The 22,994-nt window shown below is 53.7% G+C and overlaps 1 protein-coding gene across 1 annotated transcript in view; it reads left to right on the forward strand.

The window, feature by feature from the left end:
• Positions 1-22,994, forward strand: part of klhl32 (kelch-like family member 32) — a 411,538-nt gene that overhangs the window by 123,431 nt on the left and 265,113 nt on the right. Inside the window, exon 4 of the mRNA XM_085997427.1 lies at positions 13,363-13,470. Coding sequence (XP_085853553.1) covers positions 13,363-13,470 — 108 coding nt within the window. The remainder of the gene's footprint in view (positions 1-13,362; positions 13,471-22,994) is intronic.

Raw genomic sequence — 22,994 nt, forward strand, 5'->3', positions numbered from 1 at the left:
TTGGGGAGAGCATCGTGAGACGCCATGCTGACCAGATCCCAGAGTCACGGGAACAAGTCAACCCCATGCCTCGCCCATACGTACCTGGTGATGAACCCGACGTACACGTCGCATCTACCCCAGAAACAGTAGCATCGGAAGCTGATGAACCAACCGACGACAGGGGGCAGAATCACCTCCGCACCAAGAGCAAGACACTCGGGAAAGGCGCTATCCAGAAAGGATCAGGAAGCCTCCCCAAAGACTGAATATATAAATAGACTATTTTCAGCTAATGTTGCATGTTAAAAGTGTTAATTGTAATTAGTTTGATATTTAATTGTTAAATGAGTGTTATGGTACTGTTAATCTAAAAGGGGAGGAATTGTAATGTATATACCTTTTTAAGGGGGGGAACTATGTTTTACAGCTCATGTATACTGCAGTACCGACAGTGACCACACCTGTATATAACACTGAGTAGTAATCTGTACAGATCAGTTGCAGTGTGAGCCACGTTGAGTAAACACCTGTTGTACCGTTCTCCGCAGTCTGTGTCTCATTTTACACAGATGCAACATCTATGACTCTAAGGGCTAAAAATTCGGTGGCGCCGCGTTTGGGGCACCAAGCTCGCCTGGGCGCCGGAATTTGCACTCTGGGCGGAGCCGCTTGCGCCCTCCCGATATTCAGTTGGAGCGCCCCAAGAGGGACTCGGGGCGCTCCTCGAGGCTCCATGCGTCCCGCTTGGGGCGCTCAAACTGAATATCGCAGCGCTAGGTGCCGCAGCGCCACATGCTGCGGCACGGCGCGCTGCGGTACTGCAGGCCTTCCTCCCCTTCTTAAGGGGGAGGGGCCTGCACCAGCGCGATCACCGATCGCGAGTGCCGGCAAAAGAGCCCGGCACCGAGGAGAAGTGCCGGGCTCTCGGGACACAGCCGGCACTGCCGCAGGGGGGGGTGTCAGGAGGCCGGGGAGGGCGGCGTGAGGAGGTGCTAGCAGGCGGCCACCGAAAAAAATGGCCGCCCCGCACCTCCACCTTAATTTGCGCCACTTCCGCCACAGGTAAGCCCCGTGAACCGGTCGCGATTTGCGACCAGCGTTACAGGGAGGGGCGCGACCCAATATCGCGTCCAGGGCAGTAGTGGGGCGCTGCGCACACTGATGACGTCATTGGTGGCGGCGCAGCGCTACAGGCCAACGTCGCCAGTAGTGCCCCGCTAAATTTCGCGGGAGGTGTGGCCAGTGGCGCTAAAGCCACTGAGTGCCCTCTTTAGGCACTAACTGGTGGCGCAGCCCACCAAATTTCTAGGCGTAAGTCCTTTCACGAATGCCCTCTCTGTAGTTCAAAAGCCTCGCAGGAATTGGACCAAGACACGCAGATGTGATTAATGTTATATATTCTGCCCTTACTTTTATATAATACTTTGATTTTAATAGTTTAATAGCATAGCTACCTAGTAAAACTTATGGCAATTTGGAAGTGAGAAGTGGAGCTGATTGGAGCAGTACATGCTGAGGAACTGGCAGAGGCTAAACTGAGGCACTACACTACTACTAACGGGAGGGTGTAATTAAATCATGACCAGTTGACATAATTGTGGACATAAGAATTTATAATGGAAAACGTTGACAACAGGAAGTAAGATTTCGTGGACAGGAAGATGTAAGATTTTTTTAATACAGATAAATGTATTGATTTGTTAACTTGATGTAACAAACTTGTAATTGTTACTTGGTCATGTGGACAGGTCACTTGTGGTATAAAAATTGTGCATTGATATCAGCTGTTCGCTCTCTATCCTTTTATTTTACATTTCGCAGTAGATGCTGGTTAATCAGGACACCCAAGTGGAATGTGTTTTATCTCAATTAACTGATTACCCTACACAACAGCAACCCATTAGTTCATGCATGCACTTCTGTTTGAGCCTGGGGTGACTCGGCACCAAGGAGAATTTTTGGCTGGCTCTGCCGGCTTTGTGGTGGGAAAACCAGTTGGATTTGCAAGCAGGTGCGTGAGGAAAGCTGTGAGCTGGCGCTTCTCCCACAGGATACCTCTGCCAGGAAGATAAGATGCTGCCGAAACAGCAATTTATATGCTACTTCATAACCTCCCCAACGCATTTGCCTGCATCGTCAGAATCTAAACCCAACACAGACCTGAGAAAGCCAGTCTGAAATGTTGTCTGATACCGACTGATCTGGCTAAACCAACAGGAGCCTGTTGCAGCTCCTGGCCATAGTAACCTGGCCCGTGAAGTCCTATTTACTCTTGTATATTTCTTATTTGCAGATTTTTTATTTTGTGGACTTGGAGACTTCAAGAAGGTTGTTTTTAACGCGGGTTGCCTCATTACTGGATAAATCCTAGTGCTGGATAAATCCTAGATCAGAACATCAAGGTATCAGCAACTTGAAATATATGCAAATTAATGATAGTATGGATTTCAACTTGTACCTACCCCCTCCTCTCCACCAGGCTCCATGCTATGCATCTATGCAGGCACTGAAGACGAAAGATTTGGACACTTCTTGTCTCTAGAAATGTAGGGAGGGAAATTTGTTTTCTAATGGGTCCTTCCGCTTAAGTGCCTTGTACAGTGTAATGTATATTTGGCCATAGAATTTCTTAGTAATAAAGTGCAGTCCTACAGTTTCAACATTTTTAAAATTCTCGCAATGTGGATGTTGCTGGCCTTTATTGACCGACGCTAGCTGCCTTGTGCATCAAAAATGTGGGGCATCTGTGCTAATAGCTGCTGTTAGCGTTAAAAGTGAAGCATTAAAAGTGAATCAGAAAGTATCATGCTATCCATAATCTTGCCCATATACATTTTATATGAAAAATCGTGCCCTTGAGTGATTTAAAATAGGGGAGTAATCTAACGCTGGATTCAAATAACAATTACGAACAACTCCAGCTTTGCTCTTGCACTTTGTCTTCTTCTGCGTTCCATGATTAAATTACTTCCTTGTTTTTATTACCAGAGATCCATCATTTTCTATCTTTAAACTCTGTTTTGAATCAAATCAGTTTGCTTATCTCCCAAATGTAATAATAATTTTTTTTTAAATCTACTTTTACATAGGCAAGCTCAGTATACTGGAACATTACAAAACTGCTGAAAGAAGTAATTTGCTGGAGGGTTTAATATTCCTATAACTGGATCAGGGTTGCTGGGGTGTACATTTAAAAAAGAAAGATAACTACTATAAACTAATGTTGACTGGGAAAATTTTACTTGCACTAAAGATCTGTGATACTTGCTTCCACATACAATTCTTTGGAGTTACTGATTTATTGGCACTTATGAAGTGCCATGTTGATGTTGCATTGTTTCAAGAATGGGTTCTAACCTGTACACTGATTAAACTAGAAAACCTTATGCGCTCCTTTGCTTCGAGCATTGTAAAATTAGCAGAATTAACTGATCTCTACAGATTTGATCATTGATTGAAGTGGTTTATAATTGTCTTCTGATTGCTCAGATACGATTTATAACCTTGAAGTTGCTCCTACCCATTTGTGTTTCTTTTTTCAATTTTTTATGCTTTTTTTTCAAAAAGGAAATGGTCATTGCACTCTATGTAGTGGATGTGTGTTGACATTCTGTTGTATAAATGTGCGCATAGGAACCTGGATTTTCACTTTCCTGTCCCAGGAGCGTTGGGGCGGGACTTCTGTCAGTAACTCCACCCCACCATGACCCGGCTCAGTTTCAACAACAACAAATTGCATTTATACGTAGGAGAATGTCCCAAAGCACTTCACAGGCGTGTAAACAGACAAAAATTGACAACGAGCCAAAAATGTAGATATTAGGAGGGGTGACTAAAAGTTTGGTGAAAAAGCTAGGTTTTAAGGAGGGGAGAGGTGGAAAGGTTTAGGGAGGCAATCCTAGAGCTTTGGGCCTTGATTGCTGAAGGCACAGCTGCCAATGGTTGGATGAAGGGAGTGGTGGTGGGCGCGTAGAAGGCAAGAGTTGGAAAAACTCCAAATTATTGGGGGGCTGTAGGGCTGGACGAGGTTAGAGTTAGGGAGGTGCAAGGGATTTGAACACTGGGATGATCATTTTAAACTTGAGCCGCGACTTGGTGCAGCTTAAGATACGGGCAGCTGAATTTTGGATGAGCTCAAGTTTATGGAGGGAGGCTGGGCAGCAGAGCATCGGAATAGTTGAGGCTGGAGGTAGCAAAAGCATGGATGAGAGTTTCAGCAGCAAATGGGCTGAAGCAGAGGCAAAGACTGGCAATGACATGGAGGTGGATGTAGGCGGTCTTTGTGATGGAGCAGATATGAGGTTGATAGTTCAGCTTGGGGTCAAATAGGACACCGAGGTTGCAAACAGTCTGATTAATGCTGAGACAGTGGCCAGGGAGGGGAGGATGGAATCGGTGGCGAGGGAACGGAGTTTGTGGTGGGGGCCGAAGTCTTTGGCCTGCCCTATGTTTATTTGGAGGAAATTGCTGCTCATGCAGGGTCAGATGTTGGACAAGCAGGCTGACAACACAGGGGCAGTGGAGGGGTCAAGAGAGTAGTGAGGTAAAGCTGGGTTTTGTCAGCGTAAACCTAGAACCTGATGTCATATCTTTGGAGGGTGTTGCGGAGGGGCTTCATGTAGTTGAGAAATCTGAGGGAGCCAAGAATTGATCATCGGGGAATTCAAGAGGTAGCGATGTGAAGCCGGGAAGAGAAGCTGTTGCAGAAGATTCTGTGGTTACGACTGGATAGAGAAGAGTGTAACCAGGTGAGAGCAGTGCCACTCAGCTGGACAATGGAGGAGAGACATTGGAGTAGGATGGTGTGGTCTACTGTATCAAAGGCTGCAGAGAGGTGAGAAAGATGAGGAGGGATAGTGCTCCACAGTTGCAGCGGATGTAATCTGTGACTGATCAGGGCAATTTCGGTGCTGCGGTAGGGGCAGAAACCTGATTGTAGAAGTTCAAATATGGAGTTGTGGGAACGATGGGCACAGATTGAGGAGGTGACAACATGTTCGAGGAGTTTGCAGAGGAAAGGGAGGTTGGAGAAGTGGTGGTGGTTTGCAAGGACAGAGGGATCAAGTGTGGGTTATTTGAGGAGGAGGGTAATGACTGCAGATTTGAAAGGGAGCAGGACAATACCTGAGGAGAGGGAACCGTTTACAATGTCAACTAACATGGGGGTCAGGAAGGGAAGTTGGGTGATCAGAGGCTTAGTGGGAATCCGGTCGAGAGAGAACAGGAGGTGAGTCTCGTGGACAAAATGAGTTCCGAGAGAGCATAGGGACAGATAGGACAGAAATTGAGAAGGATGCGAGTTCAACGCTCTGGCAGATGGGAATCCTTGGGGGGAAGCTTGGCTCGGTGGGGAAGGGAGCAATGTGGCAGAGGCAGCTGAACAGATGGTCTCAATCTTAGTGACAAAGAAGTCCATGAGTACCTTGCATTTGTTGCTGGAGGGGGCAGGGGAGAGGAATTTAAGAAGACGGTTGGTCCGTTTAAGGAAACGGAAATGAGAAGCTGGGAGTTATCTTTACATTTCAGGATGATCCCGGAGTAGTGAGTGGTTTTGGCACAGGAGAGCACAGCCCAATAGGGCTTGATATGGTCTAGCCAGATCTGGTGATGAATGGCGAAACCAGTTGTGCACCAGATACGTTCAGGTTTGCGGTTCTTGGACATGAGGGAGGAAGATGGGGGCTGTACCAAGGGGAACGACCATGTTGGGAGAGCAAGGGTTTTACTGGGGACAAGGGCATCAAAGGTGGAGGTGAATGAGTGATCGAGCAGATCAACAGTGTAGTGTATGTACCTTTAAGAGAGAACTACTTTTATAGCTCCTGTATACTGTAGTACCGGCAGTGACCACACCTGTTTATAAGCCTTGAGCATGCCTCTGTACCCCCAGTCTTTAGACTACCCTCCTCCAGTAAACCGCTGTTGATTGTTAAGTTACAGCCTCCGTGTAGTTATTGGAAAACATCATACTTCAAGAATCACGGATTCAACAGTGGCGACGAGGTCGATTCGAATCTACCTGCAACTCTGTATTTCCCTTCAAGGATTCGCTCCGGGAGGGCAGTGGAACAAAGTCGAGGCCAGAAGCACGGGCGTCGACCACGAGCAACCGCCCAGTCATCCGGCAGAGAGTGAACATCGCAGGGGAGGCTGTTGAGAGCCGGGCTTGGTTCCCCAGCCACGACGATCCAGCAACAGACTGGCAACAGGTACAGCGCAGACCCTTCCCGGACAGTGGCGGCTGGAGCCGACCGACGGCATAGAAAAAGCCAAGCAGCGTCGACGGGGTAAGAGAGGGTGAAGCGCACAGGGCGCAGTCGGGGGTTGAAAACCAAGCGGCGTTGAGGAAAAACAAAAGAGAGAGAGAGAGAGGGTAAAACAGCAGCCGGGTTCAGGACCGAGCGGCGGCAACGGGAGAGGCACACAGGAGAACGCGCAGAGCACAGCCAGGGCTCAATGGCTGAACAGCATCCGCGGGGAGAAGGGAGAGCACGGGAGATGCCATTGAGCTGCGGAGAAGAAGGGAGAGCGCGGGAGACGCCATTTTAGAAGCCGCAGTGGCGAAGAAGGGCGAGCGCGGGAAGAAAGGAAAGCGTAGGAGATGCCATTTTGTGCCAGCGGAGAAGAAGGGAGAGCGCGGGAGACGCCATTTTAGACAGTTAAATCACACCCAGGGATGCCGAAGAGTGGCAGTATCACTGCGTTCGACAATGAAGTCGAAGATTGGGCGACATATGTGGAACGCATTGAGGTGTACTGCAGGGCGAATGAAGTGCCAGATGCTAGGAAAGCACTGGTTTTGTTAAATTCCATGGGTGCAAAAACTTATGGCTCACTGCGAAACCTAATCACCCCAGAGAAGCCAGTGGATAAGAATTTCGAAAGCATAGTGGAAATCCTACAGGACCACTTAAACCACACACCGCTGCTGATAGCAGAAAGATTTAAGTTCCACAAAAGGAACCAGCATAAAGACGAAAGTAATGCTGAGTACTTAACGGAACTGCGCAAGCTATCGAAACACTGCCAGTTTGGGTTGGGACTAGCAGATACGTTAAGGGACAAGTTTGTGTGTGGGCTTCAAAGTGAAGGAACCCAGAAACGGCTTCTATCAGAAAAGGATCTTACGCTGGACAAGGCTTTCAGCATGGCAGTATCACACAAAGCAGCTGCAAGGGGCGCTGCAGAGATACAGCGGAGACCGCAAGAATATGGCACCAATTAAATGTCATATGGAGCAGGGAAGTGTTATTGCTGCGGCAGAACAACACACGACCAGAAGGATTGTTGGTTCAAGGACCAAGTGTGTAGACAGTGTGGAAAAGCAGGACACATAGCAAGAGTCTGCAGGTCAGGGAAGAAAACCAGCAGCAAGAAATCTCCACAGGAGAAGTACAAAAAGGTACATAAGGTGATGGACAGTAGTTCAGATGAACAGAAAAGTGATACAGACTCCGGAAGCAAGGAGCTGGGTTGTCTGAAACTACATAAGGTAATCAAAATGGAGGATCACCAGACTATCTGGGTTACACTCAAGATAGATGGAGTCCAAGTGAAAATGGAATTGGACACAGGATCAGCCCTAACAGTCATAAACCAAAGGGACTACAAGCAGCTATTTTCACATATACCCTTGAAAGCTATAGAGATTGTCTTGAAGATGTACACGGGGCAAAAAGTCTACCCCAAAGGAAAAATAAGGGTGAAAGTGATATACAAAGGCCAGGAAATACCTAAAATGGACCTATATGTATTGCCAGATGGAGGACCACCACTACTAGAACGTGAATGGATCCGGAAGATACAATTAGATTGGCATTCCATACAGGCACTGAAGGTTGAGGCCAAAAAGGATGACGACGTCACACCTGGACGACTGTCAAAAATGCTAACTGATGCACAAGAAGTGTTCCAGGAGGGACTCGGAACACTAAAAGGCATAACAGCGACGATTAAAATAGAGGAAAATGCAAGCCCAAAGTTTTTTAAGGCCAGACCGGTGCCTTATGCGATCCGACCAGCCATCGAAGCAGAGCTGGAAGGGTTGGAACGTTCAGGAGTATTGTCCAAAGTAGACTGGAGCGAGTGTGCTACACCCATCGTTCCTGTAATGAAGAGGTCATTGAGTAATACGCCTGGGGAACCAAAGAAAGTCCGCATCTGTGGGGATTTTAAGGTGACAGTGAACCCAGTCCTTCACGCGGTACAATATCCGCTTCCACGGATTGAGGATATTTTCGCCTCGCTATCTGGAGGTGAACGCTTCACCAAAATTGATCTGGCCCAGGCGTACTTGCAAATGGAGGTAGAAGAAGCCTCGAAACAATACCTCACGATCAACACTCATAAAGGTCTCTACCAATACAACCGGCTGGTGTTCGGGGTAGCATCGGCTCCGGCTATTTGGCAAAGGGCAATGGATCAAGTCCTGCAAGGGATTCCAGGGACCCAGTGTTATTTGGACGGCATCCTGGTCACGGGCGAAAATGACAGTGATCACCTCGCCAAACTGGAGAAGGTGCTCACTAGATTAAAGGAATATGGGCTACGAGCTAATCGCCACAAGTGCGAGTTTTTCCAGAAGCAGATCTCGTATTGTGGCCACGTCATCGATGAAGAGGGGTTACATAAGTCCCCTGAAAAGATTGAGGCAGTAGTCAAGGCTCCAGCACTGGAAAATGTGTCACAACTGAGGTCGTTCCTCGGGCTGGTGAACTACTACCATAAGTTCTAACCAAATTTGTCTACAGTATTACACCCACTGAACACCCTACTGCAAACGGGGGTACCATGGAAGTGGAATGACGAATGTAAACGAGCTTTCCAGAAGTGCAAAGAATTGATCCCATCAAAAGAGGTGTTGGCCCATTTCAACCCAGCACTACCAATTCGGTTGGCGTGTGATGCATCACCCTATGGTATTGGAGCGGTGCTGTCGCACAAATTCCCAGACAGGTTGGAGAGGCCAGTAGCCTTTGCGTCTCGGTCACTAACCTCAGCCGAGCGCAACTACGCCCAGATCAACAGGGAGGCCCTCAGCCTAGTATGGGGAGTAAAAAAATTCAACCACTATCTGCATGGGCAGAAGTTCACCTTGCTGACTGACCACCAACCACTTGTCTCCATCTTTAATCCAAAGAAGGGCGTTCCGGTGATGACTGCACAACAGTTACAAAGATGGTCCCTTTTTCTAGGGGCGAACCAATATGAAATAGAATATAAAGGCACGAAACAGCATAGAAACGCTGATGGGCTATCACGCCTGCCACTGCCTACTGTAGAGGAAGCACCAGCAGTGGACCCTATCGAGATATTTTATTCGTCAATAATTGAACGATTGCCAGTAACTAACGCGGATGTAGAGAAGGAGACCCGCAATGATCCGACACTGTCTCGGGTATATGATTTGACGGTGAGGGGATGGCCAACACATGGCGACTCACTGTTGCCAGCATTCTCATCCAGAAGAGAACAGCTGTCAGTATGCCAGGGGACAGTGATGTGTGGATCCCGAGTGGTAATTCCACCCAAGTTAAGGGAGAGAGTGCTCAATGAGCTTCACGAAGGTCATCTGGGAGGGGTGAAAATGAAAAGCCTTGCTAGGGCTTATGTGTGGTGGCCAGGGATCGATCAACAAATCGAGGACCTAACAAAGAGCTGCTCAGGATGCCAGAAGGTCCAAAATGCACCACCACATGCCCCTCTACACCCATGGGAGTGGCCCTCCTCTCCATGGCAACGGGTGCATATTGATTTCGCTAGTCCATTCATGGACTCAATGTTCTTAATAACAGTGGATGCTCACTCGAAATGGCCTGAGGTGATAAAAATGTCCTGAACCACTACAGAGAAAACGATTGCAGTCCTACGGACCATATTTGCCAGGAACTGCTTGGCAGAGCAGATTTGCTCTGATAATGGACCACAGTTTGTGTCCGAAGAGTTTCGGAAATTTATGAGAAGGAATGGGGTAAGGCATTACACATCCGCCCCGTATCATCCAGCCACAAATGGATTGGCTGAGAGGTTCGTACAAACCTTTAAGAAGGCGATAAAGGCCATGTGCGATGATGAAATTCCACTACAGCATAAGGTGGACAATTTCCTGTTAGCCTACAGAAATGCGACACATGCAGTTACCAACCAGACCCCGGCCATGATGTTCTTTAACCGAAGGTTGAGATCTCGTCTGGATTTGCTCAGACCAAATGTGCGAAGAAATGTTGAGGATAAACAATTCCAGCACACCAATGAGAAGCCGACAAGGAGTTTCAATGTAGGACAACCAGTCTTGGCCCGTGACTACCGAACAGAGAAATGGCAACCCGGAACGATATGCACACGGCAGGGGCCATTAATGTACACAGTCGATGTCGGGGAGAACATTGTGAGACGCCACGTCGACCAGATCTTAGCGTCACAGGAACGCGTCAACCCCATGGCTCACGTACCTGGGGATGAACCCGACATACCGGTAGCATCTACCTCAGAAACAGTAGCAGCGGAAACTGATGAACTAACCGACGAAAGGGGGCCAGAATCGCCTCCGCACCAAGAACAAGAACCTCAGGAAAGGCGCTATCCAGAAAGGATCAGGAAGCCGCCCCAAAGACTGAATCTATAAATGGACTATTTCAGTTTAATGTGCATGTTAAAGTGTTAATTGTTATTTGAATATTATTGGTACTGCTAATCTAAAAGGGGAGGAATTGTAGTGTATGTACCTTTAAGAGAGAACTACTTTTATAGCTCCTGTATACTGTAGTACCGGCAGTGACCACACCTGTATATAAGCCTTGAGCATGCCTCTGTACTGTCAGTCTTTAGACTACCCTCCTCCAGTAAACACCTGTTGATTGTTAAGTTACAGCCTCCGTGTAGTTATTGGAAAACATCATACTTCAAGAATCACGGATTCAACAAACAGCTACAATAGTATTGTAACAAATGGATGGTCAATGTCTAGACAGTTGGAAGTTTGAAAGTGACTTGGGGGAGAGGTTTTTCCACAGGCAAACACAGAAGGAAATGTGTTGGAAGGGAGAAGGGGAATGGGAGTGGTGAGGGATACAAAGAGCGATCAGAGATGGCCTTGTCTGTGATTGAGAATTTTGGGAATAGCGAGGCCACGTGAGATGCCAAGGTCGAGGGGGTCTTGAATATGGGTAGGTGAGTTTAGCTGGAGGGAGAGTTCAAGGGAGGACATTAGTGCAGTGAACTCAAGAGGAGAGAGGGCAAGTTGAGTTGAGATGGAGGTTGAAATCACTGGCTGAGGAGTTGCTCAGTGCAAAGGCTGAGGGGGGAAAGGAGTGAGGGTACCTTGGTGAGAAACCCAGGGTAGGTTTTGGGTAGGTGCAAACAAACTTGATAAAATTCAGAATTTTCTATTTAAAAAAAATCAATGTTTATTTACATTATCTATAGTAGTTAAAGTGTGCTACAGATCCTTAGCAACACAATATAAACACTTAAGCCTGTAGTCTTGCCTTGTCTCCAAATCACCTTATTTGTTAATCCTGAGCTAATTTAGAAACAGACAGATGGCCTGAGCTTGGATTGATCACCTTTATCATGTAAGAAGTCAACAAAAACTCCAGTTCAGTTCTTGTTCCCAGCTCAATAAAGGATTGATGAAGTTTACAAGGATGATACCAGAAATGCAAGGGTATACATACCTATTAGGAAAGGATGAACAGGCTGGGTCTCTTTTGTCTTGAAAAGAGAAGGCTGATGGATGACCTAATAGAGTTCTTTAAAATGATACGGTTTTGATAGAATAGATACAGAGAGAATGTTTCCACTTGTGGGGAAGAGCATAACTAGAGGCCATCAATATAAGATAGTCACCAAGAAATCAAATAGGGAATTCAGAAGAAACTTCTTTACCCAGAGTGTTGAGAATGTGAAACTCGCTACCACAGGGAGTGGTTGAAGCGAATAGTATAGATGCATTTAAGGGGCAGCTAGATAAGCATATGAGGGAGAAGGGAATAGAGGGTTATACTGATAGAGTTAGATGAGGAAAGATGAGAGGAGGCTCGAGTGGAGCATAAACACCGGCATAGACTGGTTGGGCCGAATGGCCTGTTTCTGTGCTGTATATTCCATGTAATCCTATGTAAAGTAGAAGAGGAGTGGAAGTGATCTGGGGGGAAATTAATTGAGAACTGCATTGCACCCAGGCCCCAGGGAAATTTGGGGCAACCTGGAGTAGAGGGCAGAAGAAGCCCGACAGGGATAGGAAATTGGGTGGGAACCAGAAATACCGGATTTGCACCTAGATGAGAGTCCTGTGACCTGAGGAAGTTCCATCTCCCCATGACATCAGAAGGAGGTAAGGGATAAAGTCTCCTGCTAGAATTCCAATGACTCCTCCCTCAAGTGCCCAGTGATTTGGTTGCCAGATAGATACAAGCGTCCAGGTCCATAGCGATGTGAAAGTGAGGCCCACTGGGGTGTCCAGGCCTGCATCTTGGCAGTATCAGGTAAACCAAACCTCTTATAAAGGCAGCTGACTGCCACATTTTTAAATATTTTTGAGTTGGTCGCACTGGCCTGTACCCCCACCCCTGAGCAGCTGGTCAGTGCCACATCTTCCTCCCTCCCCCCCCACCACCAAAGTAGGTAGCCAAATTGTACCCAAACTGGCATGGGAACCTACTAGAAATGTCTTAGTTAGCTGATCCCAGATACTCTGCTGGAGCCAGGAGTGGAGGTCACAGGAGCAGTGGGATTGACACTCTGCTGCCCTTATGGCAGTGAAGCATGTCGAAGGATTTTTGGCCCCTATATGCTTTAATTCATAAAAAATGTCAACACACACATCTGTATGGATTAAATAATCATGGAAAATCCATTAGAAATTCTGCCCCCCCCGCCGCTCCTCTGGCACTCCTCCTGCCTCTTCTTTCAAGTCCTTATTGTCTACCGCCTTCCAAGTTCTTAGTTGCCTTCCTCACCTAAATCCCCTTACTTCTCTCCTCATTTAGTCTCTGCACTGAAGGACTCCTCTTCAGTGACTTCAACCTACAGTCAAATTTCCTTTCTTCCTCACTGAAGTAAGATCTAATTTACATTGATGCTAGAAGATTATAAGATCACCACTGGAGGCCTTCATCAAATGAATCAGGTTCACTCTGGTACTCGTGTCAAAAAGATGATCTATTGTTAACTCTGTGTTAGTACTCGTTGAACTACAGACCATATTGACGATATGAATTGCGGTCCCCGGCATTAAGTATGCACCTACAATATTTTGGTGATTGTAAGAGATTAACTCTAAGTGTGCATAGTGACAATAAAAGTTAGAATACTTACACTTCTATTGTGCATTCTGTGTAATTGACCCTTGAGCTGAATTTATTTTACCTCTGTTTTCAGGCCATGTTTAGTCTGTGTATGGTGGAGAGTGTTGCTGAGGAAGTGAGCCTACATGGAGTGACCAGCCTGGGTCTGAAACAAGCTCTGGATTTTGCATATACAGGACAGGTACAGAATTGTTTGCTTTGTAAGAACAAAATGATAGGCATCTAGTTGAATTCTTGCTGGAAATTAATCTCATGAGATTGTACACATAGCAAGGTAAAGCTAAATATTTTAGTGTAATTTGATACTATCTTAATTTCAATTGAACCCAAACTGAACATTGTCTATCAAGCAAAAATTAAAAATGTTAATTTCCTGTGTGTAAGATGGAAACATTTATTGGGCCAGTAATTCCGGTCCGAACACGTGAGTACGGACGGGGTACTCACGCGTGGGCCCGTTGGAAGTGCCGGATTTCAGCATGCACAGCGCATGCGCGGGAAACCGGCATTTCCTCCAAGGGGTTCAGAGGTCCAACGCGTGCGCGCAGGACTCTGCGCGCACACGTTGAACTTCCTTCTTTTTGACAGGTTTGCGCGTGTGTAAGGGCCTGAACTTTTTAGACATATAAAAAGGAGGCGTAAGGACTTTAAGGTAAGTGGTCTATTATTTAAAATTATAACATTTTTTCCACAGCTTTATTGTTTTTAAGGACTTTACAGTAAGGCAAGTTTATTTTTAGACCCGATTTCTTAAAAAATTATTTTTTTCAAAAATTTGATTAATTGTTTAAAATAATTTTTTTAAGTTATTTATAGTTTATTTAATTAGTGGGATGTTTTTTAAAATTTTATTTAAAGTTTAACTAGTGTTTTGGGCGCCCGTAGTTTTCATGAGTTTGACAGTTCTTACTATCAAACTCATGAATGAAGTTTCCCCTCCCCTGATTGGCTGCACAGTGCTCACCTGATCCCAGCCGGCACATCGAACTAACTACGCCGCGGGATCAGGTAAGCACATCGCGCTGACATCTGAACCGGGCCAGTGACAGGAATTCCAAGCAGGCCCAGGCTTCAGATGTCGGCGCGCCAGGTGAGTGCACATCGGGGGCTTGCACGCGCGGCAAGCCCCCGAACCTAATTTCTGGGCCATTATACTCAACTGCAGCAGGGTTACACATGAGGTGCTAACTGCTTGTCCTGTGTTGTGTATATTTCCCTTAGCCAGCGATGTTCTGAGAATGTATCAAAACCTTCCATTCCAATGTGGTGAGGGAATGCGCAGTCGTGACTCCAAACTGAGTGAGATCACTGTTTCCACAACCTGTAACGTGCATTTAGCTGCACCTTTCAAATTTTAACTAACACTTGAGAACCATCAGAAACTGAAGCTATAAGGCTAATAAAAGTGCATTCTATCTTTGAGTCCCCATAATGGTCTGAAATGTCTGGGATCTCAAAATCTACTTTGAAACAATTAGAAGTTTCTTTGCAGGCTTGTTGTGTGAATAGTTTAACAAAGTATAATCATTAGAGGACAATCATGTCAGGAACTGGAACCATGCTGAACTTCTGCAATGATGTTTCTGCACCATATATAGAATGAAGCATGGAATCATGATGCTGAGAGTCAGCATTCATAACCCAGATATTGTAAGGGTTTGTAAAAGATTTCAGTGTTGATTTGGTGATGTTCCCAAGAAGTCAAATCATATGTTTGTTATTGGTAGGCATTCACATCTAAACTGAATGTTTTGTTTATTTGCTTATTTGACAATACAACTTGTTCAAGTATAGTTACATTTGTGAGATGGTGAAAGATTATAATGATGTGACCTTATAATTCTTTTGAGTTTTGGGTACTTTTTTGTGATTCAAAACAGAAGTTGCAGACTTTAGATGTCCTGTTGGTGCCGGCACATTTGTCTTTTAAATTTATGACAGAAAAGTACAGTTTTGAATGTTGGAAATACCCTTGCTATCCTCCAGACTGGGTGTACTTATATCCAGTATATATGGGGCTGTGAAAAATATTAATCAAAGAATCTTTTAATTCAACTTGAATGAGTACTCCTTTGTCAGTAGGGGGCCAATAGGTATTGATCCATGGATAGATGTGTCTGCCCACAGGTAGATTGGTGAGAACAAAGTCAAGTATGTTGCACAAAGGTGTTGCTACCGACCTCTACCGAGCGGAAGCTGAACGCCAACTCTCCGACACCTCCTCCTGCCTCCACCTGGACCATGACCCCACTACTGAACATCAAGCCACCGTTTCCAAGACTGTCACTGACCTCATCTCCTCTGGAGATCTTCCCCCCACGGCCGCCAACCTCATAGTTCCCCAACCCCGCACAGCCCGCTTCTACCTCCTTCCCAAGATCCACAAACAGGACTGCCCTGGTAGACCCATCGTTTCAGCCTGTTCTTGCCCCACAGAACTTATCTCTTCCTACCTCGACTCTCTTTTTTCTCCCCTTGTCCAGTCTCTTCCCACCTACATCCACGACTCTTCCGACGCCCTCTGCCACTTTAATAGTTTCCAGTTTCCCGGCCCCAATTGCCTCCTTTTCACCATGGACGTCCAATCCCTCTACATCTCTGCTTCTTCCTTGAACAGAGGCCCAACCAGTCCCCATCCACCACTACCCTCCTCCACCTGGCTGAACTTGTTCTCACATTGAACAACTTCTCCTTTGACTCCACTCATTTCCTCCAAATCAAAGGTGTTTCTATGGGTACCCGCATGGGTCCTAGCTATGCCTGCCTTTTCGTGGGATATGTGGAACATTCTTTGTTCCAGTCCTACTCTGGTCCCCTCCCTCACCTCTTTTTCCGGTACATTGATGACTGTATCGGTGCCGTCTCCTGCTCTCGCCCTGAACTAGAAAATTTCATTCACTTTGCTTCCAATTTCCACCCTTCCCTCACCTTCACATGGTCCATCTCTGACCCCTTCGCTTCCCTTCCTCGACTTCTCCGTCTCCATCTCTGGGGATAGGTTATTGACTAACATTCACTACAAGCCCACTGACTCCCACAGCTACCTGGACTACACTTCCTCCCACCCCGCCTCCTGTAAGGACTCTCTTCCATTCTCCCAGTTTCTCCGTCTCCGCCGCATCTGCTCCGACGATGCCACCTTCCATACCAGTGCTTCCGACATGTCTTCCTTTTTCCTCAACTGAGGATTCCCCTCTACTGTGGTTGACACGGCCCTTGACCGTGTCCATTCTATCTCCCGCACTTCTGACCTCACCCTTGCCCCTCCCTCCCAGAACCACGATAGAGTTCCCCTTGTCCTCACCTTTCACCCCACCAGCCTCCACATTCAACGGATCATCCTCCGCCATTTCCGCCACCTCCAGCGTAATCCCACCACCAAACGCATCTTCCCCTCACCTCCCCTTTCAGCATTCCGTAGGGACCGCTCCTTCTGCGACACCCTAATCCACTCCTCTACCACCCCTAGCACCCCTTCCCCTTCGCCCGGCACCTTCCCATGCAACCACAGGAGATGCAACACCTGCCCCTATACCTCCCCCCTTCCCACTGTCCAGGGCCCCAAACACCCCTTCCAGGTGAAACAGCGATTTACTTGTACTTCTTGCAATTTAGTATACTGTATTCGCTGCTCACGATGTGGTCTCCTCTACATTGGGGAGACCAAACGCAGATTGGGTCACCGCTTTGCGGAACACCTCCGTTCAGACCGTAAGGGGGACCCCGAGCTCCGAGTGGCCTGTCACTTTAATTCTCCGCTCCATTCCCACTCAGACCTCACTGTCCTCGGCCTCTTGCATTGTTCCATGGAAGCTCAGCGTAAGCTCGAGGAACAGCACCTCATCTTTCGATTAGGCACTCTACAGCCCTCAGGGCTCAACATAGAGTTCAACAATTTCAGATCATAATCTTGGCCCCTATCACATATATATATTTTCTTTTTTTATCCACTTTTTTTTTCTTCCCTCCCACATAGCTGTCCTTCATTCTGCCAGCGCAACTCACACCCCATCTCGAGCCATCCTTTGTTTCTTAACCTGTCCGATTACCACCTCCTCTCGCCTTGAATATCTCTTAATGTCTCTCAAAGTCTCTTAATCTCTCCTGCTTTTTATCCTATCACTGACCTTCCCTTTTGTTCCTTCATCCCCTCCCCCTTTTCCCAGCCCCTAAACCTGCTTTCCATTTCCTGCTTTTTTCCAGTTCCGACGAAAGGTCATCGACCTGAAATGTTAACTGTTTCTTTCTTCACGGATGCTGCCATGGCCTGCTGAGTTTTTCCAGTGTTTTCTGTTATTTCGGATTTCCAGCATCCGCAGTATTTTGCTATCGTATGTTACTCCCTCGTGTTGATTCTCTCTCACTTGGCCTTATTTGACTTTGTATGGTCTAGAGTTGATCTTGAGTGCTTCCAGGGCCATACCCACCCAACTGTATACCACTGTGGCCTCACCTCTAGTGGGGGTCTCCTTTCTGGTGGGACATGACCTACACAAGGATGACGATGGAGGCATCTGGGATATTGTCTGACCAATATGATTCTGTGACTACAAATATGTCAGGTTGTTGCTTGACTAGTCTATGGGACCTGTGCACCAGTCCTCAGATTTCAGTAATGAAGACTTTGCATGATCAGCTGAGCTGGGACTAGCTGAGTGTTGTCCTGATCTTTTGCCAGTTGGTCTCTCCGAGATGTGTCTTATAATTCTGCTTGTCCAACATCCAGTCCTGGATAAGTGGAAATGTCCTCCAACCAAATACTGGGAAGAACGAAGCCATTGACTTTGGTCCCCGCCACAAACTCTGTTTCCTAGCCACCAACGCCATCCCTCACCCTGGCAGTTGTCTGAGGCTGAACCAGACTGCTTGCAACCTTGGCGACATATTTGATCCTGAGATGAGGTCCCGACCACATATCCGCACCATCACAAAGACCACCTATTTCAACCCAGAGTGATTATTTGCAACACATTTTTGACTATCTCTGCGCATGCACGCTTGTTTGGTACCACGCATGTGCACTTGACCTGGTCACGCATGCGCAGTACCAAAAGTTGCAGCAGCAGCCTGCACGGCCACGCTTTCCTCGGCTCAATACGGAGAAGGGCAGGGGATCGGGGATGGGAGAGAGGACATAAGAGGGGATCAAAAGGGGGAGAGAGAGGAGGTCGGAGTGGGGCAGCCGAGAGAGGAAGTTGGAGGGGGGCAGCCGAGAGAGGAGGTTGGAGGGAGGCAGCCGAGAGAGGAGGTCGGGGGTGAGGGGGAGGCGAGAGAGGAGATAGGAGGGGGGGGGAGGCGAGAGAGGAGATGGGAGGGGGGGGAGGCGAGAGAGGAGATCGGAGGGGGGGAGGCGAGAGAGGAGATCGGAGGGGGGGAGGCGAGAGAGGAGATCGGAGGGGGGGAGGCGAGAGAGGAGATCGGAGGGGGGGAGGCGAGAGAGGAGATCGGAGGGGGGGAGGCGAGAGAGGAGATCGGAGGGGGGGAGGCGAGAGAGGAGATCGGAGGGGGGGAGGCGAGAGAGGAGATCGGAGGGGGGGGAGGCGAGAGAGGAGATCGGAGGGGCGAGAGAGGAGGTCGGGGGGGCGAGAGAGGAGGTCGGGGGGGCGAGAGAGGAGGTCGGGGGGGCGAGAGGAGTTCGGGGGGGCGAGAGAGGAGGTCGGGGGTGGGGCGAGAGAGGAGGTCGGGGGGGCGAGAGGGGAGGTCGGGGGGGGCGAGAGAGGAGGTCGGGGGGGGCGAGAGGAGGTCGGGGGGGGCGAGGGACAAGGTCGGAGGGGGGGGCGAGGGAGGAGGTGGGGGGGCGAGGGAGGAGGTGGGGGGGCGAGGGAGGAGGAGGGGAGGGCGGGGGGGGGCGAGGGAGGAGGAGGGGAGGGCGAGGGGGGAGGAGGAGGGGAGGGCGGGGGGGCGAGGGGGGAGGAGGAGGGGAGGGCGGGGGGGGGCGAGGGAGGAGGAGGGGAGGGCGGGGGGGGCGAGGGAGGAGGAGGGGAGGGCGGGGGGGCGAGGGAGGAGGTGGGGGGGCGAGGGAGGAGGAGGGGAGGGCGGGGGGGGGCGAGGGAGGAGGAGGGGAGGGCGAGGGGGGAGGAGGAGGGGAGGGCGGGGGGGCGAGGGGGGAGGAGGAGGGGAGGGCGGGGGGGGGCGAGGGAGGAGGAGGGGAGGGCGGGGGGGGCGAGGGAGGAGGAGGGGAGGGCGGGGGGGGCGAGGGAGGAGGAGGGGAGGGCGGGGGGGGGCGAGGGGAGGGCGGGGGGGCGAGGGAGGAGGAGGGGAGGGCGGGGGGGGCGAGGGGAGGGCGGGGGGGGAGGGAGGAGGAGGGGAGGGCGGGGGGCGGCGAGGGAGGAGGAGGGGAGGGCGGGGGGCGGCGAGGGAGGAGGAGGGGAGGGCGGGGGGCGGCGAGGGAGGAGGAGGGGAGGAGGGGGTGGCGGGGAGGGAGGAGGAGGGGAGGGCGGGGCGGGCGGAGGGGGGGAGGGGAGGGCGGGAGGGGCGGAGGGAGGGGGAGGGGAGGAGGAGGGGGGGCGGGGGGGGCGGAGGGAGGAGGAGGGGAGGAGGAGGGGGGGGGCGGGGGAGGAGGAGGGGAGGAGGAGGGGAGGGTGGGGGGGCGGAGGGAGGAGGAGGGGAGGGCGGGGGGGGGCGGAGGGAGGAAGAGGGGAGGGCGGGGGGGGCGGAGGGGCGGAGGGAGGGGGAGGGCGGAGGGGCGGGGGGAGGGAGGAGGAGGGGAGGGCGGGGGGGGCGGAGGGAGGAGGAGGGGAGGGAGGAGGCGGGGGGGCGGAGGGAGGAGGAGGGGAGGGCGGGGGGGCGGAGGGAGGAGGAGGGGAGGGCGGGGGGGAGGGAGGAGGGGAGGGCGGGGGGGCGGGAGGAGGAGCGGAGGGGGGAGGGCGGAGGGGAGGAGGAGGGGGGGCGGAGGGAGGAGGAGGGGAGGGCGGAGGGAGGAGGAGGGGAGGGCGGGGGGGGCGGAGGGAGGAGGAGGGGAGGGCGGGGGATGCGGAGGGAGGAGGAGGGGAGGGCGGGGGGGGGCGGAGGGGGGGGCGGAGGGGGGAGGGCGGGGGGGCGGAGGGAGGAGGAGCGGAGGGGAGGGCGGAGGGAGGAGGAGGGGAGGGCGGGGGGGAGGAGGAGGGGAGGGCGAGGGGGAGGGCGGGGCGGAGGGAGGAGGAGGGGAGGGCGGGGGGAGGAGCGGGGGGGGGGCGGAGGGAGGAGGAGGGGGGGCGGAGGAGGAGGAGGGGAGGGCGGGGGGGGGCGGAGGGAGGAGGAGGGGGGGCGGAGGGAGGAGGAGGGGAGGGCGGGGGGGGCGGAGGGAGGAGGAGGGGAGGGCGGGGCGGAGGGAGGAGGAGCGGAGGGAGGAGGAGGGGAGGGGGGAGGGCGGAGGGAGGAGGAGGGGGGGCGGAGGGAGGAGGAGGGGAGGGCGGAGGGAGGAGGAGGGGAGGGCGGGGGGGGGCGGAGGGAGGAGGAGGGGAGGGCGGGGGATGCGGAGGGAGGAGGAGGGGAGGGCGGGGGGGGTGGAGGGGGGGCGGAGGGGGGAGGGCGGGGGGGGCGGAGGGAGGAGGAGAGGAGGGGAGGGCGGGGGGGAGGAGGAGGGGAGGGCGAGGGGGAGGGCGGGGCGGAGGGAGGAGGAGGGGAGGGCGGGGGCAGGAGCGGGGGGGGCGGAGGAGGAGGAGGGGGGGGCGGAGGGAGGAGGAGGAGGGGAGGGCGGGGGGGCGGAGGGCGGGGAGGGGGGGAGGGCGGGGGGGGCGCGGAGGGAGGAGGGCGGGGGTGGGCGGAGGGAGGAGGAGGGGAGGGCGGGGTGTGGCGGAGGGAGGAGGAGGGGAGGGCGGGGGGGCGGAGGGGAGGGCGGGGAAGGCAGGGAGGGGCGGAGGGAGGAGGAGGGGAGGGCGGGGGGGCTCGGAGGGAGGAAGAGGGGAGGGCGGGGGGGGGCGGAGGGAGGAAGAGGGGAGGGCGGGGGGGGCGGAGGGAGGAGGAGGGGAGGGTGGGGGGGCGGAGGGAGAAGGAGGGGAGGGCGGGGGGGGCGGAGGGGCGGGCGGGGGGGGCGGAGGGAGGAGGAGGGGGGGTGCGGGGGCAGGGCGGAGGGAGGAGGAGGGGAGGGCGGAGGGAGGAGGAGGGGGGGCGGAGGGGGGGCGGAGGGAGGAGGAGGGGAGGGCGGAGGGAGGAGGAAGGGAGGGCGGGGGGGGCGGAGGGAGGGCGGAGGGAGGAGGGGGGGGGCGGAGGGAGGGCGGAGGGAGGAGGAGGGGGGGGTGCGGGGGCAGGGCGGAGGGAGGAGGGGGGGGGCGGAGGGAGGAGGAGGGGAGGGCGGAGGGAGGAGGAGGGGAGGGCGGGGGGGGGGCGGAGGGAGGAGGAGGGTAGGGCGGGGGGGGCGGAGGGAGGAGGAGGGGAGGGCGGGGGGATGCGGAGGGAGGAGGAGGGGAGGGCGGGGGGGGCGGAGGGAGGAGGAGGGGGGGCGGGGGCGGGGGGCGGAGGGAGGAGGAGCGGAGGGGAGGGCGGGGGGGGGAGGAGGAGGGGAGGGCGCGGGGGGCGGAGGGAGGGGGAGGGCGGGGCGGAGGGAGGAGGAGGGGAGGGCGGGGGGAGGAGGAGCGGAGGGCGGGGGGAGGGGGGGGGCGGAGGGAGGAGGAGGGGGGGAGGAGGGGAGGGCGGGGGGGGCGGAGGGAGGAGGAGGGGGGGCGGAGGGGAGGGCGGGGGGGCGGAGGGAGGAGGAGGAGGGCGGAGGGGAGGGCGGGGGGGCGGAGGGAGGAGGAGGAGGGGAGGGCGGGGGGGCGGAGGGCGGGGAGGGGCGGAGGGAGGAGGAGGGGAGGGCAGGGGGAGGAGGAGGGAGGGCGGCGGGGGTGGGCGGAGGGAGGAGGAGGGGAGGGCGGGGAAGGCGGGGAGGGGCGGAGGGAGGAGGAGGGGAGGGCGGGGGGGCTCGGAGGGAGGAAGAGGGGAGGGCGGGGGGGGCGGAGGGAGGGCGGAGGGAGGAGGAGGGGGGGTGCGGGGGCAGGGCGGAGGGAGGAGGAGGGGGGGGGGCGGAGGTAGGAGGAGGGCGGGGGGGGGCGGGGGGGACGGAGGGAGGGGGGCTGCGGAGGGAGGGGGGGGCGGAGGGAGGGGGGGCGGAGGGAGGAGGAGGAGGAGGGGGGGCGAGCAGAGGGAGGAGGCGGGGGGTCTGGGGGGGGCGGAGGGAGGAGGAGGGGGGGCGGGGGGTGCGGAGGGAGGAGGAGGGGAGGGCGGGGGGGGCGGAGGGGAGCGCGGGGAGGGGCGGAGGGAGGAGGAGGGGAGGGCGGGGGGGGCGCGGAGGGGGGGGCGGAGGGAGGAGGAGGGGAGGGCGGGGGGGCGGAGGGAGGAGGAGGGGAGGGCGGGGGGGCGGAGGGAGGAGGAGGGGAGGGCGGGGGAGGAGGAGGGAGGGGAGGGAGGAGGAGGAGGGGGGGGGGGGCGGAGGGGGGCGGGGGGGCGGAGGGAGGAGGGGTGAGGGCGGGGGGGGTGGAGGGAGGGCGGGGGGGGCGGAGGGGAGGGCGGGGAGGGGCGGAGGGAGGAGGAGGGGGGGCGGAGGGAGGAGGAGGGGAGGGCGGGGGGGGCGGAGGGAGGAGGAGGGGAGGGCGGGGGGGGTGGAGGGGAGGAGGAGGAGCGGAGGGAGGAGGAGGGGAGGGCGGGGGGGGCGGAGGAAGGAGGAGGGGAGGGCGGGGGGGGTGGAGGAGGGGAGGGCGGGTGGGCGGAGGGAGGAGGAGGGGAGGGCGGGGGGGCGGAGGGAGGAGGAGG

This window comes from Somniosus microcephalus, chromosome 9 (assembly GCF_052327205.1).
Source record: "Somniosus microcephalus isolate GS21.2 chromosome 9, FLI_Smic_1.0, whole genome shotgun sequence".
In the NCBI taxonomy this organism is placed as follows: domain Eukaryota; kingdom Metazoa; phylum Chordata; class Chondrichthyes; order Squaliformes; family Somniosidae; genus Somniosus; species Somniosus microcephalus.